The sequence below is a fragment of the Periophthalmus magnuspinnatus genome, chromosome 14 (genome assembly GCF_009829125.3).
Source record: "Periophthalmus magnuspinnatus isolate fPerMag1 chromosome 14, fPerMag1.2.pri, whole genome shotgun sequence".
Lineage (NCBI taxonomy): Eukaryota > Metazoa > Chordata > Actinopteri > Gobiiformes > Gobiidae > Periophthalmus > Periophthalmus magnuspinnatus.
This window is the reverse complement of record NC_047139.1, coordinates 24,963,701-24,979,857: the sequence shown is the minus strand read 5'-3', so window position 1 is coordinate 24,979,857 and position 16,157 is coordinate 24,963,701. Positions and strand designations below refer to the sequence as shown.

At 39.1% G+C, this 16,157-nt stretch overlaps 2 protein-coding genes across 2 annotated transcripts; both read right to left on the bottom strand.

Moving 5' to 3' along the window:
* Positions 1–1,137: 1,137 nt before the first annotated feature.
* On the bottom strand, positions 1,138–10,049 carry tm7sf2 (transmembrane 7 superfamily member 2). Its single transcript, XM_033979108.2, has 11 exons — positions 9,975–10,049; positions 9,514–9,590; positions 8,379–8,575; positions 7,726–7,780; positions 7,298–7,492; positions 6,122–6,225; positions 3,852–3,971; positions 3,607–3,775; positions 3,447–3,527; positions 3,052–3,174; positions 1,138–1,365 (listed from the first exon to the last, which is right to left on the bottom strand). Exons 2-11 carry the CDS (start codon positions 9,569–9,571, stop codon positions 1,205–1,207), a joined length of 1,263 nt encoding a protein of 420 aa, XP_033834999.1. The 5' UTR covers positions 9,572–9,590; positions 9,975–10,049; the 3' UTR covers positions 1,138–1,204.
* A 192-nt stretch (positions 10,050–10,241) lies between these two features.
* Positions 10,242–16,096, bottom strand: vps51 (VPS51 subunit of GARP complex). The gene is made up of 12 exons (XM_033979105.2): positions 16,018–16,096; positions 15,629–15,816; positions 14,973–15,102; positions 14,750–14,896; positions 14,200–14,419; positions 12,767–13,649; positions 12,307–12,522; positions 11,656–11,739; positions 11,446–11,580; positions 11,254–11,375; positions 11,051–11,138; positions 10,242–10,969 (listed from the first exon to the last, which is right to left on the bottom strand). Exons 2-12 carry the CDS (start codon positions 15,806–15,808, stop codon positions 10,709–10,711), a joined length of 2,466 nt encoding a protein of 821 aa, XP_033834996.1. The 5' UTR covers positions 15,809–15,816; positions 16,018–16,096; the 3' UTR covers positions 10,242–10,708.
* Positions 16,097–16,157: the final 61 nt, after the last annotated feature.

Sequence of the window (16,157 nt, the reverse complement as noted above, 5' to 3'; positions counted from 1 at the left end):
ATGAAGAACAGATTATTCAAAAGCAGCTCTGAACAAAAGCTGCACGATTAACAGCAAGAATGTGCAAACAAGAGACAGCCAGGTCCACATTACTGCTGCCACCTCCACAATAAATCACCCAGACATGTGCAGAGGCCATACAAGTCATTCATAAGGGCTAAACTCATAACATTTTCAACCCATAATTGATTTCGAATATTTTAACGGTGGAGCAATCATTTCACTTGTATAATACTGGCATTTCACTTCCTCCACACTAGTAGATTCTTATAATAAAAGTCAATGTTCTGCAGAAACGCACAAAAGAGTAAAGCTTTTAACATTGGGCAAAGACAATCCATTTAAGCAGACTGATAATAACACAGTGGGAGAGGTTATTAAAAGCTGACATGGCTATTAGCTGTCATCTTCTCTGTCAGCAGCTCTTCTCTCTTTCTTATGTCTCTAGAGTTATAGATTAGGTTATATTGATTTAAATTAATTTGAATAAAACTGCAAATGTCAAGTCAGAAGAAGTTATAAAACACACTGACTACGGCGTAACAAATTAATCATTGCAGGGGTTGCCAAGTCAGAGTAAAACTATCTAAAGCAATATAAAAGGTGTCAAAACTGACATATCTTAGTGAAGCAACTCATCAAAAGTGTGACAGAACAACAGAAAAGCTGTCAAGTTAGATCTTAACTTTGAAGGTTTAAACGTTTGTGAACTTTTTTAACCATATTATAACTTCATCATTAGCGAACTCAAAGTTATGTTTCATTTGATTCACACATGCATGTTTGACTTAATCCTGTACTGTCTTACATTCTCCTGTGCTGTCTTGAGTGCACAGAAAAAAAAATCAATTTTCACCTTCCCCTTCTGCAATTTTGAACCGTAAGTCATTGGATCTGTTTTTATTATTATGCCGTTTTAGAGTAATACTGTGGTCTACAACAATAAAAGCAAATGATGAACTATGTATGTTAGAGTTTAATATTGAAAAAAAAACAAACAAACATAATATGTATTATGTTACATAGTATTGTACTAAAATGTTTTATATTTTGCAAAGTGCCTTTACAAAGAAAATTGTCTAGCTATTATGAGTAAAACAAACATTATAAAAATATAAGACACATTAGCAACAGACAGCTGTTTATGCAAGTACAGGATGTAATGTTAACTATATAATGTATTTCATCTTTTACTGGTGTTTATTTAGTAAATATATGGAAATATCCTGTAGGGGACCTGTTTGCAGTAGGAGTCCCAGGACGCTCCATATTTGATCTTACACTGTCTGTCATCTCGCGCCTCTCTGTGGATCAACAGGATGGTGAAGTATATGACGTAGAAGTACGGCAGGAGATTTGAAAACCCTGGAAAACAAAAGAAACTAGGTTTGCACAAAATGTTGCAATATTGGCTAAGACAATAAACAATATTGCAACAAACTAATATCACAGCATGAACATCTCCATGTGACAGAACTGCATTGTTTTTTTAAAGGTATAGTATGTAACGTTCAGGAGGTGGCTCATCATCTGCATGATTCCAAGGAAATAGAAAGTTAAGATCATACTTCGGCAAATTCTCCATAGAGATAGATACATTTTATGCTGCACTGTGGGAGATTATTGCCTAAAGAACAAAATTTACATGGAGACAAGCATGGGCTAATAAGTCAGGTTTGTGGAGATACAGGCCATCTCATAGTAAGAACACATGTGTATCTATGTTTTTCAGTGCAATAAAAACACAATATTTAAAAAAACTTTAAATTTAGTCTATTGAAAAGTTACACAGTGGGTCTTTAAAATACCACCATAATATTCACAACTGCCATATCGCAGTGTTTTACAATACCATGCAGCAGTTAATTAAAGCAATACTAAATGCAAATAGAAGGCAGCACACATATTGTCACAGCTTTAGAAACAGGGACTGCATTTTTGTCAGTAGCAATTATAACTTTCAGTCCATCTCAGTTACAAAAGCAGCCGCAAAAGTGAGTCACGTTCACTGGAATATCAATGAGCTGCTTGTGTTGGCGGGAACAAAGGTCTGACAGCCGCCATTTGAGGAATTTAGTTGTTTTTGGAGAACATAAGGCAGCTTACACACGCACAAAGCTAGCAGATTGTCACAGCCCTAATTGCTGTAGCATCAATCGCCAACACCATGCAATTATACTATAAGTACAGGAAGCACAATGGTTTCGGCTGGCCATCAAACCTCTGTTATATAATTACCATATGGAACAAAATGTATCTGTGGGAAGTATCTTGTACAAAAGGTGGCCCTGTGATGTGACTAGTGTTTGTCATTACTGTTTTGTATTGTCAGATGCTATGGTTGAAGCTATTAATGGATTCTGTGTAATAATAGGGCTGGGACATGGCAATTTCTACAAGACGAGTTACGAGAAGATTCTGAAATAGTTTGCAATAAAAAAATTATGTGGTTCAGTTCAGTAATTTTTTGTTATCATTGGAACTATGGCTTCTCAAGAGGTGCAACTCTCCAGTGCTTAAAGGTGCACTATGTAACTTCATCTCCATAGACATGTCATCACCTTGCCTGTAATGTTCCACAGTATAGCATTATAACTTGTATAACTTGTATATCTTGCATTTATTCAATGACAGGTGCTTTTATTGCTTTAAAGTACCTTTAAAAACCATGTATTCTGAGTAGACTAGCCTCTCCTGTTCTCCTTCTGTTCTTGAACTTTGCTTTGCAACACTGTAATATCCCCAATGTGTGGCCAATAAATATGTATCTTTCTTATCTTCTTCTATCTATGCTGTAGAACTTTACAGGCAAAGCAATAACATCTCAGTGATGACAATTAGGTGGCAGACTCTCCTCCAGAAAAGATACATAGCTTTTTTTTTGTAAACACGTGGAAAAAACTCTGACAAAATAATTTTGTGTACAATCGTCTGGCAACTGTATCTTGTGAGATCTTGTGGCACTAGATCTTAGCTCATCTCTTTGTGCTGAGCAGCAAAATGTGCTTTCAGGATGTTATCTGTCAGAGCGCATGTTCAGTATGGCCTTACCACATGGCAGGGACCAGGCCAGGGCCATGAGGAGGTCTCCGAGGTAATTGGGATGACGAACAAAACCCCACCATCCGGACACGAGCAACTTCTTCCCTGATGCTGTCGGGATGGTTTTCAGCTCTGACAAAGAACAAAAGGTTAACATTATTATGAAACCATGCATATAAAATCCTATAATACTTATTTAAAGGTGCACTGTATAACCTTTCTGGAGGAGGGTGATTGTCTAACACCTGAATGTCTTCATGGAGACGTTATTACTTTGCCCAGAAAGTTCCACTATATGTCATTAAGCATATCTATCTCCATAGAGACAAGCATGTGACACCACCAAACCAAGATACAGACCAGCTATGCAGTGATGCACCTTTAAATTCAACTATTCAACATACTTGAAACTTTTGGATGGTTTGGATCTCTTCTGAACTGATTTTTCTGTGAATTTGAGCTCCTAAAGATATAATACCCGATCCCTGTTGACAAAGAAGAAACAGAAATTGTGACCAAAATAAATAATAAGCAAAAGTAGCAATGCAAAAAGAATTATATTACCATTAAGTGCTATTATAACAGCTGCTCCAAACCAACTGAGTGACTGCGGGTGGACAACTAGAAAAGCTGCCTGTAAACTGTAGGTAAAGGGCACCCAAACCAGGTCTCCAAACACCAGCATGAACCCAAAACCATCGTGAACAATGTCCATAGTGGAGAGAACGGCCTCCTGTTAATTACTCATTATTAGTGATTAGTAACTAAATCCAGTTTGACATGACACAGTGGTTGTAATTAGGACATACCTCGTTCCACAAAGCGTCCCCGACATACAACAGCTGGAACCCATTGACAAGGACCATGGCGAGGGATGGGGAACCTTGAAGCTCCGCCTCCTTCATTAGTAAACCCAGATTAATCACCACCTGCAAGATAAGACAATAAGTACAGTGTTTTCAGCCATGAAGATAAAATAAAAGTAACAGGGCTGAGGACTGCAACAATTAATCAAATAATCATGCCAAGTCGACTGATAAAATTTGTCATTATCGGATATTTTGATAATCGGAATTGGTATCTGAACTTTACAAATACTAAAACACATACGAAAAGATCATTTTTTATATGAAAGATACTGATATTATTAAATCAAAATGTAAAAAAAGAATAACATATATTTGCCTCAGTAGTAGACTTATTTTAATTTTCTCTTTCTAGAAGTGTTCAGTCGCCCAAACTTGAGCCATGAGCCATGTGAGTCACTATATGACACTTTGGGGAGAGAGATTGGCTGTCAAACGGTGGTTCCTGCTTCACTTTTCTGTTTGAAAAAGCTGTTCTAAAGCTGTGCTAGTGGCCAAATAAAAGAATTATGTGCCAAACAGTTTGTGAGAGCTAGGGAATAGTTAGATAGATTTACATACATACTTAATATTTTACAGTTTGAAAATCAAGTACCCCAGCTTAAGCTTTAAAAGAAACATGTTATACTAGTCTTCTCTCATCATAAACTAAGTTATATTTCAACTGATTCATGTATGTTTGAGTAATCAATTTAACCCTCGAGCGCTCAGAAAATCTCCACCCGTTTCACTGTATTTACTGGCGATTATTCAAAACTTTCAAACTGTCACATTTTTCAATAATAAAAACATGTACATGATAATTTGTGGCTTGTTACAGTTACATGTCGAATCTGAAGAGGCGGTTTGACATGACACATTCTGTGGTTTTAACCAGTGTTAAACCATTTAGATCAATACTGAGGTTGTAAAATAATGATCTGTGCATGTTATAGTTTAATATTTAATGCCCAAAGAAAGCACAATATGTCTTCTTTGAGAAAAGCAGTTTGTCGAAGTATTCTTATGGCATGAAACTGAAGTTCATCAAAATGCATATCGTACTACAGGGTACATGATTAGGTGAGGTAATCCCACAAGGAAAACTGGGAAGAGCAGATTATGTTGTAAGCTTTTGTAGGTGACAAAATTGCTTGCTATATTATGCATTAGTATCCATTATAAAACATACCACAATGCCTGCAGGAAAATAAAAGGGTTATTTATTCATCAACAACCTCAACTATGGAGCTGAGAGCAGAGGGCTTTATTTTTAACAATAATACTAATAATATAGTGCATATTGTAACCACAGCTGCCCTGAGGTAGACTGCTGGAAGCAAGGCTGACATCAACCCCTCCAACCACCACTAATCCTTCACTCACACTGCACATTCATACTCGGCAATGTGGGTTAAGTGCCTCGCCTAAGGACACAACAACCACTACCTTTTTATCTTTCAGTTTTATCCCCAAACCCCAAATATTTTGGACAGTGTTAATGTTGAATATTTGCTTCATCATGTATGATTTTGAGGGAAAATACAGCAAATCTCCCACACAGTCTGTAGCCAGGCCGATGGAGTCTTTTTCTGTCCTCTCTCCTACGCACCTGCCTTTAAAACATTCAGATATGCAAACCCACTACTGCCTGATGGAAATGCACTCAAAGTTTTTTTTAAAGTAAATATGGCATTATTAACATTTCCACTGTGAGTCAACTAAAGTGGCACAACGTCAGTCATGTCTGGATAAAAATAATCTATTTATCGGGGCCTTCCTGACTTGTCTGATTTGGGCTGATGACTAATAGACAGGGGGTGATTTGATTTACTGTGTCAAGTCATTAGGGAGGGAAAGTTCTGCCTCTTACTGTGCAAACTCACAGACCACAAAAATCAGTGAGAGTGGAGCAACATTGCCTCCTGTTGGTACATTTGTGGATCTCCAGCTGAGCTCATTATTGAAAACAGTGTGTGCATTAAATTATTCAGACAAGCTCGGAATAGAGCAGAGGACTACAAGCCCAGCTCAGTAGAACTAATAGCAGTAATCACCTTGACATTCTATAGGACGCGGACTATGCAACTTTACGGATTGAGAGTTCACCACCTGCTCATCTCAATAGAAATGCCTTTTCTCTTATTATTATTATTCTATTATTTATCTACATGAAGACAAGCAGGCGGCACATCCTCCACTAGAAAAGTTAGGTAAGGAAGTACAATACTCACCCATCCAATAAGACCTGGCCTCAGCTCACAGAAATATTTTAGGTCAAAATCCTGAATCCGAGGGTTTAGTTCCCGCCCAATGAAGAAATCATACAAGTGATTCCCTGGAGAAAAGAGATGAAACACCAAACATGACGATATTGTTACATTTATAACAACGTTATAACAGTAAATGGGAGCAAGGTCACATCAAGGCCATTATGGGTGTATGTAATTTTGTCCTTTTTTTATCCCAGTTTTAGTCCAAATGTAGACTTGGTTTGGTCCTGATCTAGTCCAGATTTAGTTCCAAATTTAGCCTCAGTTTAGTCCCAATTTTGATGTAGTGATTGTGCACACCCTAAAGTAAATGAATTGCCTTGTGCTATCTTGAAATGTGTCACAGTCCTTATCCGTTTGAAAATGATGAGTTGAAAATGGGTAAAACTAGCTGTTATGTTAAAACTACAAGCAAGAAGACATCATGCTATTATTGATATATTTATAATGAATCATGAATTAGGTAATTCAAAGAGACCAACAGGTGCAAAAAAAATCATTAGGAAACACAATTGAGACCAGGTGTTGGCGCCTCAGCACTAACACCTGTGCTCTGCTCATGAGTCTCTGTTAATCTCATTTTACTCTGACAAAGCATTATTCTTTGTCGCTGTCACTGATTTTGTTGGGTTTGATAATTTGATCATAATTTCAGATGGATCCACAAATGCTGAACCATCATTTTTAAGGGACTTTCTACACAAATCTGTCATATTTATCTTATGGCTTAAAGACCTTTTAACTGACAACAATCTTTGGGGTTGAAAAAATGGCACTACTTCCTGAAACTACAGCGGCAATTTTTGTTTCATGCGGATGCCCCCAGTAATCGCAGAGATATTAACCACAAACAAGGTCAACAAATCTGCAGTCTGACAGTTAAAGAGCCTATCCCACCATTGAGTTGAATACTAACCTGCTCTCTTGGTCAATTTTAAATTCTCAAACACTATGTTTCTTGTAGTTCCTATTATCCACAGAAACATTCATTTGATTCATAGTCTCCTCTAAATCTCAGATAAAACAAAAAGACACAACCATGGCAGTCTTTTGCCATTTGCCGACAAGTAGAGAAACTGCCTCACAGCAACAAACCACATGTGGGTGTATATTTGTGGATTACATTCTCCATCTCACCTGTGTTGCCCCCTGGAGCGAGTGCGTCGGAGGGGACTGAAAAGGAGCGTGCATAGAGGAAAACCGAGAAGAAGAATGACAGCACAATGGCACACACGGCCAGAGGGGGCAGCAGCTCAAAGAGCCGGCCCAGAGGAGCACCAAGCTTTAGCAACAGCAGAATCAGCCCCACACTGATGCACATGGCATGGAAACCTGCAAGACCACAACAAAACTGTGTTAGCCGGTGGAGGAAAATAAGGTGACTGACAAAACTGTCTATTGGCTATTGTGCCAAAAGTCCTAAACTGTACAACATGATGAGTGAATGATCAGTGGGACTATAAAAGGCGCAGCTTAATACATGGGTGGCATACAGCACCATACCACTTTATGAGCAAGTCACAATTTTATACAGGGAAAAAACTAAAGAGATTAAAGTGTATTACCATTTATAGGATACTTGAGGCGTGTCTTATTCTTCAGCTCTAGTCCCTCTGACATCTGTAATACAAATATAATCTCATTTATATAGCGCCTTTCAAGATACCCAAAGCACTTTCTGTTGCATTATTCAATCACATCACGGTTGTCCTCAGGAAAACTGATGGAAGCGAGGCTGCCAATCTGTGCCATTAGCCCCTGTACGACTACTACCAACAATAGTGTACACGCTACTTTTATACTAGGACATGTGTGTGAAGTTTCTTGCCTAAGGGCACAACAACAGTTTCCAACAGAACAGCTACCCCAATGTGGCACCTGGTGTTTTCAGAGGTAGTAAGAAAAATACAAGAATATTAAAAGAGATAAGGCATTTATATCCAGGTAAGGCCACTTGAAAACAAAGCATAATGCACTTTAAGTAAAAAAAGTAACAGTAACTATGATGTTAGCAATTTATGCATTTCTACACCTCCCACCATTACTTACTTACTCTTACACTGTGTCCATGGGCAAGGAAATGTGTGAGATTGCGAGTGCGAATAGAATTGGTGCATGATTTCTTAGGGCTACTTTGGGGATAAAAAAGAAAGAAAAAAAAAACAACAGCAATATCCTGTATAAATGTGGCCATTCATCTTATACAAAACATTATTACCTTCCCCAGAGGCAGCAGGTACAGAAGTGCATGCAGGCCTATCCATCCTAGCAGCAGCACAGGGACCAGAGGGTGCCACAGCTGCTCAGAAGAGGGGAAGGGAGGAGGCCACTGGAAGAGGCTGGCTGAAGGAGTCCGACTCACACCAATAAGAAACAGCACCGTCAATGGGAGGAAGACAGGGATACAAACGGCACCTAGGATGTACGAAAATATGATGAATATAAACCAGTAGTATACACAGCAAACCAGATCTGCACAGAATATCACAAATTAATATCGAATAACGAAATTTGAGTTGGTGCAAAGGCTGGAATGATTTACATAATAAACCTCCTCTGCAAATAACAAAATATCCAGGTTTTTTTTTCTACAAAGATCTTGTTGTACCTGTAGTTTAGACCTCTACAAACATGTTCTGAAATTGGATTCTTGCATTTATTTATTTAGTTATTACAATGTACACTCTGAAGAGAATCATACATTTCAAACATATATTGCACATCTATTTGCAATACTACATACAAAAATTACAATTTGATTTTCTTCCAGCCCTAAACCAAAGCAGAACTGGATGTAAGAAAAGTTGTGTTTGGTGTAATTAGTTGTTTTATCTGAGCTTCTGCTGCGCTGTCATGCTCGATACATGAGTTCACTTTAAGCAGATGGTACTATAATTGATGCCGACGCTTAGTTCAATGGACACAGTGGGGCACACAGGCTTTCAAATCATGCACAAAACAATAACCACAGACTGGCTCATTTGCATAGAACATTTTTAGCTAGGCCTGTCCCAATAATTACTATATCAACTTATCGTTCAATACATGAAAGCTGGAACAATATATTTTTGGACTCAGTATTTATTGTAGGGACTTTTTCTTTGCAGTAGTGGGGACATTTTGGTTATTTTTGTTGTAATACGATAAGATTTGAGCTGGGATTATCTTGCTTTGTGTCAGTAGCATAGAGTAGTTTCAGTATTATCTTTTATTGTGGTATTTCTCTGTAGCAATGTGTCCTGTTCCAAAATCTGTTATCGTGTTATCTTACATAATAAGTAATAAAGACATAATACAATTAAAAAAGAAATCTAAACCTATATCTCTGGAAATTAAATAAATGAACAGATCACCAAGAGTTCCTCCAAATTCTCTCTCAACAGTGTGCGATGATTTGTCTGCACGCTTCATTGTCAGATGAGATGTGAACCTATGATGAAAAAAGAAATATGCATATAAAATACAACCATTAATAAGAAGAACAGGCTGACAGATTACTAAATGCATGGCTTATAGGACCCCATTGTAACTGGCATCTGTGATTAAGTTTGCATTAATATTATTCTTGCTCATAATTTGTAAATCTGAGCAAACATATATTTTTAACAATGTGAATAAATGAACATTAAAGGAAACACATCAGAGCTTTATCAATACCATTTCATAAGTGTATGGGCAAAGTGCAATTTGTGACATTGCAGTTACAAAACAAAACTTTTTCCAGTGTTTCACGCAGTTAAAAAGTGCTGGATTACGTCTGAGAAGAAATAAAGCCTTTTAAGACAGAACCCGTGTCTGCAGTGTGTTTTCTTACCGTAGTAATGACTGTAGATATGATCAGGACTGTAGGTACAGCACCTCAGCTGCACATACAGAACCTGGACGGAGGCGTCATGGACACGCCCCTAACGTCCTGTCTGCGCACGTAATACTGATCAGCCAATCACATAACTGCAGTGTCATCAGAAGAGGGCGGGGTTAAATACTCTGACCAATCAGGTGCCGCGGTGAAGTGGCGACAGACAGATGAGGACTTCTTGAGCTTTCTGCTAAAATGTAATCAATGATAAAACAATAAGGAGGTATTCATGAGTGTGCAGTTTATTGAAGATATGCCTAATACACCTAAAATTAGACATCAGGAAACATCTTAATTTGCAACAGTAACCTGTATAATATTTAGACAGAAATAAATGTGAAATAAATATTTTAGCATTTAAATATAGATTTAATGTTTTCTCATTTGCTTGGGATTTGCAGAAAAATAAAATAAAAAGCTAGAACCAAAGACCTTATAGTGCATATTCTTATACACAGAAAACCCAACACTCACAGTGATTCCAAAATTAAAAAGACAATTAACCCAAGTCAAGAACACAATAAATACATAAGAGATTAAATAAATGAATTCTATTTCTCTGATTCACAAAATGTATTACTTGAAAATTGAAGCAGTCTCGCATTAACAGCAACAGCTATCGGCGCATTCTTACTGAAATCAATTATGTCAAGAGCCATACAATAATATAACTGCATTTAGCTTTTGCTCTAGCCTCTCTCACAAATGACTTCAATCACACTCTGCTCCATGGGGGCGGGGTCGAGGCAGCGGTGAGCCGAGCTCCCCACGATCTCATCCAACAGGAAGTGTACAAGGTTTTCATCTGAAACAAAGCGCCACAGATACATCTGTAGATAGTGACAGTCCACTTGGATCTGCTGCAGTCCATAACGGCCAAACGTGCGCAGACGCACACACTCCAGGAATGTCTTGAGGCTGATTTTGATGATTCCTGTCATGACCGACACCTGGGAGAGAGAGGTGTTTATGAGAGGGGCTGTGATGAATCACCTCTGATCATTTATCATGGGGTAATTCTCTGTGCTCACCTTGTTGAACTCCACTGAGCTGAAAATGTCAATCCTTTCAGAAAACAGCTTGTGTATGTTGCTCAACAGATTAGTGTCCATAGGAGCACTGCGGGCGGACAAAGCTTTTAATCATTTTTATCATGTCACACCAGAAGGCTGAGTTGTTGTAAACATGGGGGTCCAGGCTACCACAAACAGTGCGTTAGCTAGCAGGTGTGTACCTTGGCGTGTAGCTGGCAGCGTAGCGGGCCTGCTGCCTGGAGCTGCTATACACAGAGAAAGTCCTTTTGCTGGAGTCACTGCTGTGTGCTTTCCTCACTCCCTCTTCATACAAAAGACCCACCTGGTTCAAATCACACAAAAAAATCATAGAAAAGGCTTTTTTTCAAATATCATTATAACTGTCTAAATACCTGAACATCAATAGAAGTAGTGTCCTCCACAACCCTCTTCATCACAGCACGGACATTTCGTGGTTCAATAGTGTTTACCCAGTCTCTGGTCTCCACACTTTTTCTGAGCATCTGAGAAATAATCAGCCCCTGAACCTGGAGAATAAAAAGCAACAGTGAGACACAGACACAAGTTTAAAAGGTTTTTCTATACTATGCTGTCAAACCAACCTTCACATAATGGTTCAGAAGCTTCTGCGCAGCTTCCCTGGCCTCAGCACACAAAGAAGTGACAGGTGTGACAGGAGTGTGGTGCTGTGAAAATACACAGCTCTAAGTAAGTGTATTTTTTGATTTTCAACAGACACAGGTAAAGTGAATAAAGATAATAATTTGTTTTATAGGAAGAGAGATACTGTAGTACGTGGAAAATAATTACATTCTAGTCAAGCAAGTGGTTCAATGGATAAACATCCCAGTGTAACACATGCAAAAGTGTGTTTTAATATAAATAGGCTTTAATTTTGTTTTTTGGACAGCCATTCACTCCACACTCGGAAGATGTAAACCACTACTGCAGCAACATCTGCCCTGGGGCAGACTCGCGAAAAACAAGGCTACCGATCTGCATCACTGGCCACTTCCGAGCACCATCAACACTCACGCACACACCACTTTCAGACTGGGCAAGGTGGAGTATCTTGCCTAAGTTCAAAATGAGAGCCACTGCTGCCTTACTGTGGCACCTTGTACTCCCAGTGGTCTCTCATCTAATTACTAACCAGGCCTGGACTTCTCAGATCTGATGAGGTCAGGAGATATGGCCACGAATCTAGTTGTATGGGCAGTTAGTGTAATCCATACTAAAGTTGGTATACTTGCCTGCACCAGGAACTGCTCATCAGTCAGAGTGAGTATGTATGAGATGGTGGAGGTCTCATAGTCCAGGCAGAGACGTGACAGCAGCAGCAGCAGGGCGGGAGGGGTGGAGCCGCCCTTGTCTCCGGCACTTTCACAGAACTGACGTGAGGACTGACACACAAACCTAATGAAGCTCACCACCAGGCTCTCACGGACACCTTTACTGCAGAATTCACCCTTTGACAAGACAAAGATATCATCAGCCTAATTGTGTAGAAGCTAAAAACTACACAGGAAGCCTATATTTGAATCTTATCATTATTTCCTATCACTTTATAATATTTTTTAAAACTCCTCAGTCACTGATTATGGCTAACAATGGATTCAATCAGCATTCATTTTCATGAATTAAATTTGTAGTATCATTTGATATAACAAAGAAATGCATTGAATGGTATGTGACAAGAGTGAAACTACTGACCTTAAAGTATGGTTTATTAGAGAATGAGATGTCTTTGGCTGTGAAAAGATGCACTGACGCCAGAACAGACTTGATCTGATTGAGAATGGAGGACGACAGGGAGGACAGCAGCTCTGGCAGACTGCTAGGGTTGTCTCTACTAGACGCAGGTCCCCCCACCACTGAAGCTCCACCCATAGAGAGACGGGGTGTGGCCAATGCCTGCCTCACGTCTGTTAAACTGTCCATGTAGAAGCTCTGCAGCGCACAAAGGTACTGCTTAACACGCTCATTTGCAGCACGGATCACAATTTCTGTGCCTTGGTTTGGTACTGATGAACCAGGAAGTAGTTTGGACACAGCTTGCAGTCTGCGGTGGAAACGGTCCAAAGCGCGCACAAGTAGAGAGTTATCTCCTACTCCTCTCTCCTCTTGTATCCTTTGCTCGACGAGGGAGAAATACCGAGCAGCTAGATCATCTACAAATGCTTGAAGCTTGCCATTTGCCATCTGGGGAATATTCTTGGTTGCAAGCTCACCAGTTTGAGGGTGGTTGATAAACAGTTCTTGGTAAGATGTAATTACTAAGCACAAGCTACTGACAAACTCATTGCAACCTCGATCAATGAACTCCAAGATGTCAGTTTTGGGAGAAGAGGGGGAGGGCAGCCCTGTAGGAGAGCTATCAGTGGGCGAACCAGCGTCTGCCCCTGATGATTCGTTTTGAGCAGAAGTAGCAGAGGAAGCATCAGGTTTTATCTCTGCCCCCAGGCCCTGGAGATCTGACTCAAGTCGAGATCGAGCATGGCTGAGGAATTTGTCACACAGCTCTTCTGCGGGTTCATCCAGCTGTAGCAGAAGCTCCACACACTCCGATAAGTCTTTGGAACTAGTCCCACCATCCCTGCAGGAGCAATCAAACAAGTAAATGGAAAAATATGAAAGGAATATTTCACATCAGGGCAAAGTGAATGTGGCGTAACCTTACAAAAAAGCAGATAGTGTCACAAAACAATATGATGCTGACATATACTGTATAAAATGAATGAGAAAATACTTTTAATATAAATTCATAGAACATTATCTTATGCATTATTAAAACAATATGCTTTCGCTAGGGGCAAAGTTGTGCAGCTTTTTGCCAATCATGTTAAAGCCATATATTATGTGGGAAGGTATTTTGGTGAATAAATATATTTTGCAGTAGAGGTGGGAGATGCTAAATCTGCATATTGAGTAAATCACATCTGCCATCTACTGGAAAAAAAAAAATAAATCAAATAAACTTACAGATGGTAGCTTTAAATAGATGATGCAAAGAAATAGTGATATATTACTTTTGGTCTATAACGCCCACCATTATTTTGCAGACATTAGGGGGTGCCAAATAGCCAATAAATAAAATCAAGCAAACTGCTTAATAAAACTGTAATGGAGAAATGCGTGACCTTCACCTGAACTTCTGCCGTAGCTCTTGGGCCAGTTTGTCCATGATGGCGTGACAGTCGTCCTGGATGCCTTTGAATGATGGGAGGTGACTGTACTGCTGCAGCACACAGCGAGCTTTGCGATGGGAGTTCACTGCCTGAGCATAGGCCTGTAGCTCTAGACACTTGTTTAGTCTGGCAGGGAGCTCGAAAAGAAACTGCAACTTTCTTAACAATGTGTGGACACCTGGAAAAGACATATTCATCTTTATTGTCCTATAGGCCTGTCACAATAATTACTATCAACTTGTCATTCAATAAATGATCGTTGGCAATGATTTTTGCCCTTTCAAGATGCAAGCTAACTGAAGTGTTTCATTTCTGCCATTTATTTATTGTAGCTTACATTTTAACAATATTGCAAATTTGGAATAGTATAATTTGGGTGGATAATTCTGTTTTAGGATTATTGTGTCTGTGGCATAAATAAGTTTCAATATTATATCTATAAAATTTGATATCATGAAAGACTTTATTTATCAGGTATTGAGCTTAGTTTTCTTATTTATTGTCAAACCTGAAAGTTTAGTAATCTGCACATGTTGATCCTGGAGTGTGCCACTGATCCGAGCACTGAAGTCTGTAATTGCCGCCATGTTTGCGGAAAGGCAGTCCATTTCATCTTCCATCTTTTTAAAATCATTCTTCATCTTTCTTATTGTGTCTGGAAAATAAATAAAATGTGATATATAGGACAGATCGGGATTAAATTGGAGCTATATTGATTACTATTTTCCTACCTGTTGCAGATATGAACTTGTTGTAGTTTTCATACACCAGTGTCTGCATGTCACTGTCCAGAGAGCGGATCTGTTTGACCATGCATGTCTCGTGGTCCATTAACTCTGCAAGAGAGCACTCTCTTCTCAGCTGTAACAGACAAACACGCATGTTAATTACAGTTGTTTTAGAAAGTGCAAATATTCCAAGAAGAGAAACAAGAATTATTTGAAATGTTATGTTTGTGAAAAGATTATGCATTGTAAAGGTGCACTATGTAACTTTTCTGTAATGGGGAGGCATCAGCTGCTTGTCTCCATGGAGATATTCTGGTTTGGCCAGGAATTTTCTACAGTATGGCATTAAACGTATTTATCTCCATAGAGACACAACCAGGCCAGGTCAGATCCATGGTGAAGCAAACACACAGCGAGAAAGTATTTTTTTCAAGCTATTTGTTTAGTAATAAAAGCACTTGTAAATACAAGATAAGTTTAATTTCATACTGTGGAACATTCAGATAAAGCTATAACGTCTACATGGAGACAAGAACGTGGCCTATTCCTCAGACGTTGCATAGTGCACCTTTAAATTTTCAAAAATGCTCATACACAAGTCCCTGCTGATAAGAACAAGAATAATCAACATTTATAATAACTCAGTAACGTGAAATCACCTTGTTGAGGTAAAGCTCCGGGTCGAAGTGAGGCCCATTGATATCACAGGGATCCAGGGACTCTGCCTGCTCCGCGGCCTTTCCTTCCTCATTCAGCCCATAGTAGAGCTTCAGCATCCCGTGTACCCTGCGTCTCCTGCCGCTGTCCTCTGCCACAGAGCCGTCCTCCTCGCTGTTCATTTTCTACTCTTTAAAATGTATGACAACGAGAAAGTAAAACAGACGGAACCAGACGAGCGACTAATGTACGATATAAGAGGAAAAATCTGCTTCACTTGCACTCAGCGTTGACGCACTTTAATCTCTGATATTAACTCAAATTAATCGTTAAGCATTCAACCAAAGACGATATTGTAATTCATGGAAAATAAACATAATTCAAAACAAACCCCTCAACTAGCCAAACAGCGATGCTACTTCCTGATTTATAGCCAATCCACTGGCACGACCGATACGTCTCCAAAGAGTAAAATAGTCAAGATGCTTCAGCCACTAAGACCGGAAATGGATACAAAACAAAGCAGGAAAC